The sequence below is a fragment of the Cyprinus carpio genome, chromosome B10 (genome assembly GCF_018340385.1).
Source record: "Cyprinus carpio isolate SPL01 chromosome B10, ASM1834038v1, whole genome shotgun sequence".
NCBI lineage: Eukaryota > Metazoa > Chordata > Actinopteri > Cypriniformes > Cyprinidae > Cyprinus > Cyprinus carpio.
In genome coordinates, this window is record NC_056606.1 from 22,004,063 (window position 1) to 22,018,299 (window position 14,237).

The window sequence follows — 14,237 nt, forward strand, 5'->3', positions numbered from 1 at the left end:
TGCTCTTTTGTTGTTTTTGATTGCTTCCATTGTCCTCATTTGTAAGTCGCTTTGGATAAAAATCTGCTAAATGACTAAATGTAAATGTAATGTAATGTAATGTAATAAATAAAACCTTAAAATAATAAATTATAAAACCTTTTCATAAAATATAATTAGCATCTGAAAAATAAACGATGAAGACACCGTAAAAAGTTGAATGTGACAAAAAATTCTTTTAATTGAATTAATCTTTTATTTTTATTTTCTTTAAATATATCACTGCTTTAGTTTTTTATTTTTATTTTGTTTACGATGTAAACAAAACTGGTACCTTCCCCTAATAAAATACACAGTAGTTTCCTTTACAAGTTCTCCAAAAACAACTTCTGTAAAGTTTAATGAGCTGATTGTCCTGGTATGATGTTGTCACGTGCGCGTTTCACATTCAGGTCAATGAACCTTCAAGAGAAGCATCCGTTCCGTTCCACCTTAACACTTTGAAATTTTGTGTTTGTTGGTGTATTTTGTCGGTATTATTGCGTTAAATATACATACATTAAAAAAAAAAGCACATATGTATAGTGTTGTGAGTATCCTTTTGGTTGCGCATTAACAGGACTGATGTGTTCTTGAGCTGTAAGGAGATTGTAAATTAGCCTTATGAGCGCCGTTTACACTACAAATACTGCTTCTGCTGTGCAGGAGGCGCATTTTTCTTTAAACCAGGCTTTAAAACAAGAAAAATGTCAGTGAACCAGAAATTTGTGAGTCCTTTCCACAGACCGCACTGTTTATCAGCCGCTGCGCCCGCCGGACAAGCCAAACTCACACACCCTGGAAAGGCCATCTTAGCTGGTAAGTGTCTTTCTGCGTTTATGAATCTCTGTGAAAGTCATTTGTGTTGATGCTGTGACTGACTCCAGATCAGCTGTGGCGCGCAGTTTTTGCACTGTCATCCACACTGTTCACTGTCCTCTGCTCACTCGATCCCTACAGGGCTGTAGTCAGCATCACTGCACAGGCGAGTATTCAGTGTGCTGGACTGTGATGTGTGTGTCGTGCTGTGTGGAACTGATGCAGAGTAACACAAGAACGTTGATACAGTGTAGCGTTTATGTGTTACAATGTAACAGTCAAGACTTGCCTGTAACAATAATAGAATGTGTCAATCAAAGGCGTCAGGAAAACGTCATGTTACACCCTAAAATCCCCAAAAAATAAAATTATTTTAATGACAGTTAAGTACATTTTACACCTTAATTTTCACCACTGGAATGTGGAAAAAATGCATTTATTTTATTTATTTAATATATATATATTTTTTAAAAAATGGAATTTTTTTAATGTGAGTTTATTTTATTTATTTTTTATATTTTTTTTTTTAATGACATCTGTTTTAGGAACTTTTTTCTTTCAGGACTTTTTATTATTATGTTCACTACATTTTTTTTTTTTTGTAATGTATTGTAACATTTACTTCAGATTTTTTTTTTATCTTGAATTGTACTCCATTATATATATATATATATATTATATATAATTATATATATATATATGTATATTATATATATATATATATCTATTATATAAATATACATATATATATATATATATATATTTTCGGCGTATATATATATACACTATATAATATATATAAGATATTATATATATATATATATATATATATATATAATTGTTTTATTTTGCGTTATGGTGACAAGGGGAAGAATGTGCTTCATTGGCATCAAAATAATGTCACAACGCATTTATTTTGTACCTAAAAGATAATTTCTTATTTGTTTCTTTTATTTTGGGGGTGAAATATGACCCAGACATGTTCTTCACTTTCCTTGATTGCTAAAGTATTTCTTTACTGCTGTTATCCATAAGTGCCTTTGATTTACGTTTAATATTTCAGAAACAGTTGAAAAAAATCCTAAAGGAATTCTAATTAAATTCCTATGTCTAAATTTCTAATCATTATGATTTTGAGATAATAAGTATTAAATTGGGTATACTTTTAAACTGATCAAATAAGAGCTTATAATAATCAAATAAGATTGTTCATAATGAATATTTGTATTATATTTTTACTTAGTATCTTATTTGATTGTTATTTTTATTTGATCATTTTATGACTGGTTCCAAATTATGATAACATTGCATTAATACTGCATTAACATTCTTTTTCTATATTTCATTCTCTCCTCGGCATCTATGGATAACTTTGTCGTCTTAAAAGTGTAGTTATAGGCTGTCTATTTTCCACTCTATTCTGAAGTGTGCTAAGTTGGTGAGTGTGTTTAATGTCTTGCCAGGGCACGTGTCTGAGATTCACAGCAGTACTGATAGGCCTAGTTAATGAAAACCGCATAGTAGTTCCATTCATATCTAATTATGTGCTGCTTGAAGCTCATTCTGGTTCCAGTAATTGCTCAGTGGAGTGATAAATGTCTTGGATGCATGACATGATATGATGACAGAGCCTGTGGCATGCATGAACGCATTAACACAGTAACACTGAATGCAGACGGTTTGTTGGTTTTTGAATATGTTTTTTGAGTGTTTAAATTTGTTGTTTGATTGAATTTGATTATGTTGGTTTATTGGATTTTATGTATGTTATTGATGTTTTATATTTTATTTTTTGGTTTATTTTTATGTTCAGATAATGTTGTTTTGTTTTTTGTTGTTGATTTCGAATTTGTAAGTTGTGAAAACTTTGCAGGGTGTGCTAATGATGTCCGGTTCTTTCATGATGTAATTCTTTTGGACTGGTTCTTTTTAGTGAACTGGATGATCCAGTTCACTAAATCATACTGAACCATTCGAAACAGTTTAAAGCTCAAGTGAGCACTGACTCTGTCTATACTGCAGAATGAATTTCTTATTTACAGCGTGTTTATAATTTGTTGGTTGTACAAGCAAACGACTTGCGCTGGACAAACTGGCGTATTACCCGCTGACAAACGTAAACGCCTCTGATTGGCCATTGCTCCCACACGCTGTCTGTGATTGGCTAAAATGATCAACGCTGCCAAAACACGTCGTAAATAGAAACCTATGTTTCTCTTCATAGAGAGCACACGCTTGTTGTTGCATTTTTAAAATAAAAGTATCGACTTGGTACCAAAGTACCAGTACGTTTGTCAACAGTACTCATTATAATGTAAATACCTGCTGCACCTCTGACAAAAAACACGTTCCTTTTGGCTGACGTTCTGATTGTAAAAGACCAGTCATACTAGTACTTCATTATAAACGGATGGCTCAGCAGGAAAACACGACGTCACGCCTGCCACTACTCACGCAAGGCCATTGATTGCATCATATAGAGTCACTTTGTTTGATTTAAAGCAGGATTAGGTGTGTCATGCAGTTCGCCCAAACATTCATCGCTCCCTTAAAGGTTCTAATGGTGGTTTTTCTGACATTTATAAAGTGCTATTTGCTTTTATTTGTTAGAAGCAATCTGGATTTGACCATGATATTTTCCCTAGTACTGAATGCATAAGATAGTTTAATATAATTCTACCGAAGGGAGCTAGTAGTATTAGTGGCCTGAACTTCCTTTATAACTATTGTTTGATGTTTGAAAGGATGGATGAATTGTTTTGATGAGATGTTTTATATTGATCAGTGTTCTTTTGTAATTTTTTTTTTTTGAATTTTCTTTTAATAAATTTATCATGGTTTATATGTATAATGGTTTTTAAGAAGAAAAAATGATTTTAACATTGATAATAATAATAATAAATGTAGCAAATCAGCATATTAGAATGATTTCTGAAGGATCATGCGACACTGAAGACTGGAGTAATGATGCTGGAAATTCAGCTTTGATCACAGGAATAAATTATATTTTAAATTACAAGAAAATAGACAACAGTTATTTGAAATTCTAATAATTTTAAACCCAGACAGTATAACTGATTTAACTGTCTTTATTCAAATAAATGCAGCCTTGGTGAGCATAAATGTTTTAAAAACATTTTTTTTTTAAATTACAGACCTAAAACTTTTAATTTTCTAATATTTATATTTATTTTAAAATCTATTATTTGGTATTTATTGTTCATATGTGGACATTCATGGTGATTTTGGGATGGTTGTAGCCCCTCGGCTCTCCCTCAGGGCAGTTTTTGTGGCTCGGGGAGATCAGCAGGTCAAACAGGTCTGATATCTGACCCTCCTGCACTATATTCTGCTGTTTCACCTGCTATAAGACACATTAGCACTCGTCAGTTATGTTAAAACCCGTTAAACAGGTATACTAAAGAAAAAATATATATTAACAAAAAAACCCTCAAGTTTACTGAATGCACAAAGGATTGTTCCAGGAATTATCAATGATGATAAAACATCACTAAAATGAAGAGGAGACAATGAACAGGAACAACAACTTATAGTTTATGCACCAGAAGTCATTTAGAGGAATTACAAATATAAAGCATAAGGCACTCATTAGTGGTTTGTGGCCAATTAATGACATAACAACATTTGCTTTTTATTTTTGTGTCTTCACATTTTTCATCTCCTTTTTTACAGTATAAAAGGAGGGTTGTATTAAAATGACCATAAATTGCATTTGACAGGATATATTTACAGTAGTATGCATTTTAATGCATCCTGTAGAAAACAAAAATCTTATTAAATCTAATTTAAAATCAGTTTTTTCTTTCTTCTAGCCATCTGTGATTTAAATGGAGACTTTTGCTGAAGTTTGAAGTCCTCAGGTGTTTCTCCTGAGGAAAAAAGTCTTTTTCTTAATATCTCATGTGTCTCCAGAGATCACAGCAATGTCTCCAACTGTGCTCAAATGTGACCAGAAATCTCAATATGAACTCAAACACTGCTCTGCTATCCATTTTATCTCTATAATCTTACAGTATGACAAATGTTTACTCATTCGTGGTTATTTTAGTAGAAACACCTTAGACAGAGTTGATGCCTAAATGAAAAATAACTCCATTAAGTCTCCTGAGTTATTTTGCTCTGGAATGTCTGCAGGTTGAATCAGATTCATTTGATTGATCACCTGAAGCGGCTCTGCACACAGTGAAAGAAGTGTAAATGTGTCAGCAATGTCGAGATGTAATTAAAGAGCAGGACGTTTGTTTCACAGTCACACCCATCAGAGAGCAGGGGGCGGATCCTTTGAGCCAATCGCAGAAGGACACGCCCCCTTTACTGCCGCCTGTTGAGCTGCAGATGTGCTCAGCACACAGTTAAGGTGGCCTTAGATCACTGTGACTTTCATGAGACATTCGTTACTCTGAGATGATCACTGCTGTGTAAACTCCTAAACTACCATTCAAAAGGTTTTTTTTTTTAAAGAAATTAATGTTTTTATTCAGTAAGGATGCATTAAATTGATCAGAAGTGGCGGTAAAGACATTTATAATGTTAAAAAAGTTTCTTTTTCAAATAAATGCTGTTCTTTTGAACTTTCTATTCATCAAAGAATCCTGAAAAATAAAACATATCATGGTTTTCACAGTAATGTGAAATTAGCTGTTTTTAACATTGATAATAATAAGAAATGTTTCTTGAGCAGTAAATCAGAATGATTTCTGAAGAATCATGTGACACTGAAGACTGGAGTCATGATGCTGAAAATCAATTAAATTTAGCAATACATTCAAATAGGAATCAGCTACTTAAAATTGTAATATTTCACAATATTACTGTTTTTACTGTATTTTTGATCAAATAAATGCAGCCTTGGTGAGCAGAAGATTAACATTAAAATCTTACTGACTCCATATTGGTATATATAATTATATATAATAATTATATATTTTTAACAAAAAAATTAGATTTTTTAAAGATAATTGGAGTGTGCTTTACAAGAAAATATTATTTTAGTCTTTCTGATTTAAAACTTCACATTCAATGTGCAACTTTCTTTGTAATTATTTGTGAAATTTGCAAGCAATTTCTGAGTGAATTGTTCAGTGTATGATTATTTGGTTAAAATATCATTAAAATAATTAGGCAAGAATTGCTATTACTATTGAGATTAGTGATTAAATTTATAATAAGCCATATCTAGAAACTTGAGGGAGATACTTTTTATTTGGCCCTAAGCAATGCACTAAAAACTACCCAAAACACCTTATTCTGAGCATTTTTATCTAGTTCTAATATATACATTGAATTACATGATAGATTATTATGCTTTTGTTCTTTGCATAGTGTTATTTTTGAACAAAATAGCCTTTAAATATGGGACTTTTTTTATAGTTTTTTTTTTCCCTATTTTTTTTTTTTTTATTATTTTATTTTAGTTTATTTGTATATTTTATGTTTTCATTGTATTTTTTTTTTGTTAGTTTAAGTTATTTTTGTGTTTTTGCCATGTTTATTTATTTTTTTAATGAAATAGTTTTTTGTTATCTTTTATTATCGTTTTGTTTTTTTAGCACATAAAGTTGAACTAAATGAAAATGAGAAAATGAGTTTACATTTATATATATATTTTGTTTTTTTAGCACATAAAGTTGAACTAAAATATATATATATATATATATATATATATTTGTGCTGTTAAACGGTTAATCACAATTAATTGCATACAAAATAAAAAAAAATGTTTACATAATATATGTGTGTGTATTTCTATGTATATATTTATTTTCATATATATGTAAAAATATTTAATATATAAACATAACATAATTTTCTTAAAAATAAACATGCATGTCTGTGTATATGTATATACATAATAAATATACACAGTACACAATCATATATTATGTAAAAGTGAAGTGACATTCAGCCAAGTATGGTGACCCATACTCAGAATTCGTGCTCTGCATTTAACCCATCCGAAGTGCACACACACAGAGCAGTGAACACACACACACACTGTGAACACACACCCGGAGCAGTGGGCAGCCATTTATGCTGCGGCGCCCGGGGAGCAGTTGGGGGTTCGATGCCGTGCTCAAGGTACCTAATCATGGTATTGAAGGTGGAGAGAGAACTGTACATGCACTCCCCCCACCCACAATTCCTGCCGGCCCGAGACTCAAACAAAACTTATTTTGGATGATATATATATATATATATATATATGTATGTATGTATGTATTTTTTGTGTGGGTGTGTATGTGTGTGTGTATGTCTTATTTCAGTTAACATCTTTTTGTTTCAAGTAACAATTTATTTAGGTTTTTATTTTTTCTTAAATTTTAACCAAAATAACCCTGATTTGTGGCTTATATTGTGAATATCACTATTAATAAATTCTCTGTTTTGCAGGTGGGATTGCCGGAGGCATTGAAATCTGCATCACGTTTCCTACAGAGTATGTGAAAACTCAGCTGCAGTTAGATGAGAAGGCAAACCCGCCTCGCTACAAAGGCATCGGTGTGTATTTGCTCTAATGACTTCATGGTATTATCTAAAGTAAACACTCAGCAGTGGTGTTCATTCCAGTTACGTCTGCCTTGTCCTGAGAGCTTTCCAAACTCTTTTGTTGAATCATTGTGTGTAAAAACACATGGTTCATCAGCAGAGTCCAAGCTCAAACTATAGTAACCGATGCACAAGCTTTGTGTTCATGTTTATCAGCCGCAGGACTTTGTGGCCCATTTTCACAACATTTATTAGCCAATCGCATGCCTGCAACCAGCAGTGTCACATTTCGACAGTCTGGTCATGTTCTCTTTTGAAATGTTGAATGAATTACTCGGCTACAGGAGTTCAGAACGATTTGAAAAGGAAATTAATGCTTTTAATAATTCATTACCACCTACGTTTCCAAAATATTAGCAATTGAAATGCGTCAGGCTGAGATTAGACTGCGAGTGGCTCTGAATAATGATACTGAAGTGGTGTAATCCTTCTGTCCTGTCTCATCAGTTGACTGTGTGAAGCAGACGGTGCATGGTCATGGGGTGAAGGGTCTGTATCGTGGTCTGAGCTCTCTGCTCTATGGCTCTATTCCCAAAGCATCGGTGAGGTGAGCGCTTCCTGACCCGCTGTCTGTGTGAAGTCTGACATCATTCCAGCTGAGAGCTGCCCACAGTTTCTAATTTAGCTCTGCTCTACAACATTTCATCGACTAGATGTGTCTTTTTGTAGAGTAGTACTTGCTCACTGACATGACACTTCAGCCAGTCCAGCTAGGCTTTTACATTTGCATTTACATTTGTAAACTATTAAGTCATTTACATCTATTATTTGAAAATATTGGAACCTGACATACAAATGGAAATCAGCTATGTGTGTGTGTGTGTGTGTGTGTGTGTGTGTGTGTGTTTGTGTGTGTGTATATATATATATATATATATTTTTTTTTTTTTTGAGTGTTTGTGTTTGTTTATATTTATTAATCACGATTAATCGCATCCAAAATAAAAGTTTTTGTTTGCATAATATATGTGTGTGTGTTGTGTATATGTATTATGTACATATAAATACACACACACGCATGTATATATTTAAGAAAATATATATTGTTTATTGTTTAAATATATTTATATATAATATAAATTATATGACTATAAATATATACATGTAAATATTTAAGAAATATATGCTGCATGTGTGTATATTTCTATATACACAATACACACACATATATTATGTAAACAAAAACCTTTATTTTGGATGTGATTAATGGTTTGACAGCACTAATATATATATATATATATATATATATATATATATATATATATATATATATATATATTATATATATATATATATATATATTTAATATATATTATATATATATATATATATATTAATAATTTATTTATATGTATAGTTATTTATTATTTAGATTTCTTAACTCATTTCACTTATCCTACCTCTAAACAAGGTTCTGAAAAGTAAATTTTTTTTATAGAGCACAACGTTTTTAAAATGATGTTAGCATGAAGTAATGTTATTTTAGTATTATTTATATATGATAGTATTTACTATAATTATTTCTGATTAGGTTTTATTTTCATATTTCTTTTGACTTTGAGTTACAGTTTTAGTAAGGTCATGTGTTTCTCTGCAGGTTTGGGATGTTTGAATTCCTCAGTAATAAGATGAGGGATGAGTCTGGGAAGCTGGACAGCACGCGGGGCTTGATCTGCGGTCTGGGCGCAGGAGTGGCCGAGGCTGTCGTCGTGGTGTGTCCTATGGAGACTGTAAAGGTCTGTGGCGTGATATGCTGATGCTTTTAGCATGCATTGATAGTTAGAGGCCTAGTGCTTCAGATGACACTGAGAGTGAGCCGAGCGACACTTGACTTTAGTCACACTGCATTGCTCACTTGCTGTCTAGACACATTATAAGAAATCATCTGTGCTTTACCAGTTATGTACAAGAATAAACTGATGCTTTAACATACACTCAGACTGCATGTAGCTTAGATTGCAGCTTTTAATGCATGACACACATATCTTTGAAATGCATGTGAAGTATAACCATTATGAAGAGATTTCTGGTTGAATTAACACTGATATAAATATAATGTTTTCCTTTAATTTCAGGTCAAATTCATCCACGATCAGACCTCAGCGAACCCAAAGTACCGAGGATTTTTCCATGGCGTGAGGGAAATAGTCAGAACACAAGGTACATGTGGATGGTGGGTTGTTTAGTCTGCAGCGCCACCGTCTGGAGACCATACACACCTACAACTGATACAACACGGTTATTTCAGTTAAATCAAACTACAATTAAAACCATAAAATCATTCGTTCAAATAAAATAAACATTGATTGAAAAAAAAAAAAACCATTTCATTCCAGCCAATTGTCAAGGCAACATTTCTTATTTTAGTTTACTTCAACTTGATGTACTAAAATCACTAAAAAATTTATAAAATGATACAGACATATGTTTAAAAAAACTTCAAATGACAAAAACACTTATCAAAATGACTAAAACCTTAATTAAAAAATAGAAATTGATTCAAAATATTTATAAAACTAATAGTAGTCAGTGATTATAAGCTGAAACTGTTTTTCTAGTGAATTTAACTTTATAAATGTCACTTTATAAAAACACATTCTTGGCTGTTTTCTACATTTTTTTTTAGACTATTTAATAATTGTTATTATTGTATATAATTAATATTATAGCTATTTTTTATTTTTTTTTTTGAATTTTTGTTAATTGTTATTATTTTTTGTTTTTGTTTTTTTTGTTATTTTTATTATTTTTTTATTGATTAGGTTTTATATTAATATTTTCAGTTTTCTTTTTAAATTCAGTCAACAGTCAATTTAATGTGCTTTTATTATTTCTATGTAGCTTTATTTTTTTTTCAGTTTTAGTTTTGGTCATTTTAATACTTAAATTTGTTTATTTCACTTAGTTACCAAGGCAACATTTCTTATTTCTTAAAGTGTTTTTTTTAGTTGTTTTTTTTAATGTAATATTTATATTTAATTTATTTATTTATAGCTTTTATTAAATTAATTAAAATATGAATCATTGGTTTTTTGTATAATAATTGCGTTTACTAAATTCCTGTCATAAGAGTAGAATGAAAACTTTATTTATTTAGTTTATAAAACTCTGGTCTATTTTCACAGGACTCAAAGGAACATATCAGGGACTGACCGCAACAGTACTGAAGCAGGGCTCAAACCAGGCTATCCGATTCTACGTAATGACCGCTCTCAGGAACTGGTACAAAGGTGTGAACCACAATCTATTATTAGCATTATAGAAGTACTTTGTGTGCTGATCAAACAGTGTGGCTACAATGACCACTGTGTTCACTCTAACACTAGGTGATAACCCCCAGAAGACTATTAACCCCTTCCTGACCGGAGTGTTTGGAGCCGTTGCTGGAGCCGCAAGCGTGTTTGGAAATACACCACTGGATGTGATCAAAACGAGAATGCAGGTGTGTAATAAGCAGAAGGCAAGACTGTAGTAAAACATCAACAGGACAGTTGAATATTGTTTTTTATGATGTTTTCAGGGATTGGAAGCTCACAAATATAAGAGCACAGTTGACTGCGCCATCAAAATCATGAAATATGAAGGAGCGGCTGCGTGAGTAAACATGACACCAGCACGAAGTACCTGATGAAGATATTTATGGGGGAATCTCATAAAAAAATTTGAAGCCATTATTTACATTTTTTTTTTTTTATTTTTTCTATGTTTATTGTAAATTTTTGAATTTTCGACATTGTTTTAAATGACATTTTAATTTTTTTTTTTTTTTTTAGTTTTTGTTGTATCTTTGTTGTTTTTTTATTTCAGTTTTAGTATTAGTAATTTTAGAACTTCAACTTCAGCTTATATCAGTTAGTGTTAAGTTTATTATTTTTTAAGTTTATCAGTTGAAACTTCATATTTTCATAATATTTTTTTATTTATTTTATTTCAACTACAGAAAATGATCAATAATAGTTTTAATTTTAAATAAGGACCAGCTTTGTAAGCAAGAATGTAATAAAAATGATGAAAGCACATAAAATAAAATGGCTTAAATTTGAACTAAAATTAAAATTACACTTTTTTTGTCATTAAATGTTTTTTTTTTTTAAATGGATTAATGTTTTTATTAGAAAATTGTATTTTTTTTGATTTTAAATTTTTTTTTTTTTTACGTTATATTAATTTTATGTGCTTTTATAATTTTTATTAGTTCTAAAATTATTAATTGACTAAAATGAGTAAAACTGAAATAAAATTAGTTAGTAATATTATTTATATTATTTTATAGAATTAATTAATTTTTTTTTATTTCAGTTTAACTCATTTTAGAACTACAATTTCCACATGGTTAGTTTTTAATATTTTGTAACGGTTTCATAAAAACATCTGGGCTCATAATTTACCCCCAAAACAAAAGAACAAATTATAAAATTCTGTTTTTCATAAGGACATACACATTTTTGACATTGTTTTCAGCACATACTCTCACCAAACTCTCATTACTGTAATGCATAATGAAAGGTTTCCTGTGATTCATCCGTATGCATTCACTTAAACGTGCTCGCTTCGTTTTCTCTCTCTCCTGTAGATTCTACAAAGGCACCGTGCCCAGGTTAGGCCGGGTGTGTATGGACGTGGCTATAGTGTTCATAATCTACGAGGAAGTGGTTAAAGTTCTCAACAAGGTTTGGAAGACGGATTAAAGGAGGCGTGACGCTGATGGGCGGAGTCTGGCCTTCATGACATCACACCGGTGTGACAACAGAGAGCCTTTACTCTTCAGCCAAAATATCTGCCAACAGAATGTGCTTAATAACCATAATTTAATCATCAGAGGGAGAGATTTTCCAACTAATGTGAGAAAGACACCAAATACTTGAAAACTAGATTTTACCCCAAAGACCAATTTAAATATTAGACTTTTTTTTTTAATGGTTTATGGAAAATAATATCTTTAGGGAGACTCGCTCAAATTTTATTGTATTTTTTTAAACATTAGGTATCATAGAAAATGTAATTGTGGTTTTAACAATATTATTTTCTAAAGTGCAATTTACCAGCAAATATTATACGTTTCCATTGTATGTATTTTAATTTTGTTTTCCTCACATGTGATTATATACTAAGTGCCGAGAGCCTAATCTGAACACCGTGCAACTTAAGAAACAGAATATGTATTTTAGACCTGTAGTCTAAAATGCATAAATTAACCTCATCTACAAAAAAAAAAAAAAAAATCACCAAAGCTTTTAATTATGAGATACAAATGGGTTTTATACCCAGTACAGTACTTGTCAAGTCTCTTCTGCTCACCAAGGCTGCATTTCTAAGCTCAAAAATAAAGGAAAAACAGTAATATTGTGAAATAGTATTACAATTTAAACAGCAAATCAGCATTTTGGAATGATTTCTGAAGGATCATGTGACACTGAAGGCTGGAGTATGATGCTGATGAAAATTCAGCTTTGATAACAGAAATAAATTACATTTTATCATATATTCACAAAGAAAATGTTTTTTTCAAATGATAATAATATTTCCCAATTTTACTGTGTTTACTGTGTTTTTAAGCATATAAATGCAGCCTCGTGAGCAGAAGAGACTTCTTTAACCCTTTAACTGTCACCCCCCATTTTTTTAAAATAGGCATTAAAGTGCACTATCCAAACTTAAATTGTTGTAATTTATGAACACTTTGGAATATAGACCTAAGGTTGGTCTCTTTTTAAAGAAGAAAATTAGCAGATTTTGGCAAAAGTGGAATTAAAGAAAAATAAAAGTATAAAAAAGTTATAGAAGTTTACGTGTACTGTAAATAAAATGTGCTATATTAATTTTATTTTATTTTATTTATTATAAATATTTTACATAACAGCTTTTACTCTAAAATTGGTATAAAATTAAAGCCTTCTGTCTAAATAAGTTATGTTCCAAATTTGAAGTTGATATGAAAAAAATTGAGGTTCCTGTGAGGTTTTATTTAGGGCGTCATACCACAAACAGCCACTGGGAGCCATCAAAACTCCTTTGAATTTTGTTAATGAATTTTTGCCTAGATTTCTCTGTCAGTTTTACTTCTATCTCAAAATAACCACCAAATATGGAATCCTGCGACTCAGACCTTTCCAATGATATGTTTGTTGCCAAGATTATAAAAAGTTTTGATTCTAAAAGACCGTAATGCATTTTGTAATATGACACTTGACTCCGCCCACTAAGGGGGAGGAGACCGCCATAAGATTTTAAAGTACCATTTCCATGGTAACGCAATGTCCGATTTCAAAATGATTTTCACAGGATGAGAATCTTGGGCTTCTCAGCTTTCAAATGATATATAAATTATGATGATTACTAAAAGATTTTATAGAGAAAAAGGACAACAAAAAAGAGCGCCAAGCGTCCCACAGGTGAGACGGTGACAGTTAAGGGGTTAAAAACTTCTAAAATTCATAACTTTTGGCAAGTATTAGTGGTACACTTGATAAATGCACTTTGACATTTGGTAGTGATTATTTTAAGTGCCTATATTAATATACATCATATAATCTATTTTTTTTTGTAATTCTACTTGTTTACATGAAATCATTTCCGTAATTTGTGTATAATTAAACACTGCTGTAACAGAATAGCATAAGAACAGTGACATATACAATAACTCTCTGAAATCAACACCACAACACATGCTGTGCATTTAGAAACTGAACAGCGTTGTTTCACCAAAGAGCCAGATCACTCAAATACAATGTTAACTTCTTTCACATGAGTTGAATGTTGTAAATGATGTGAAAAAGGTCAACGGATCGGATTGCCTTAAAGACGATTCAGCGTGCTTGTTTTTCTCTTCCTAC

General features: G+C 31.2%; 1 protein-coding gene across 1 annotated transcript; it reads left to right on the forward strand.

Moving 5' to 3' along the window:
- The first annotated feature begins 621 nt into the window (after positions 1-621).
- Positions 622-12,810, forward strand: LOC109091471 (tricarboxylate transport protein B, mitochondrial-like). The gene is made up of 9 exons (XM_019105244.2): positions 622-837; positions 7,249-7,356; positions 7,852-7,951; positions 9,002-9,140; positions 9,480-9,564; positions 10,530-10,634; positions 10,731-10,846; positions 10,925-10,998; positions 11,978-12,810. Exons 1-9 carry the CDS (start codon positions 726-728, stop codon positions 12,090-12,092), a joined length of 954 nt encoding a protein of 317 aa, XP_018960789.1. The 5' UTR covers positions 622-725; the 3' UTR covers positions 12,093-12,810.
- Positions 12,811-14,237: the final 1,427 nt, after the last annotated feature.

Coding starts and splice junctions, on each gene's coding strand:
- LOC109091471 (XM_019105244.2), top strand. CDS start 726: ATGTCAGTGAACCAGAAATTTGTGAGTCCTTTCCACAGACCGCACTGT. Junction 838..7,248: donor TGGAAAGGCCATCTTAGCTG/GTAAGTGTCTTT, acceptor TCTGTTTTGCAG/GTGGGATTGCCGGAGGCATT. Junction 7,357..7,851: donor GCCTCGCTACAAAGGCATCG/GTGTGTATTTGC, acceptor CTGTCTCATCAG/TTGACTGTGTGAAGCAGACG.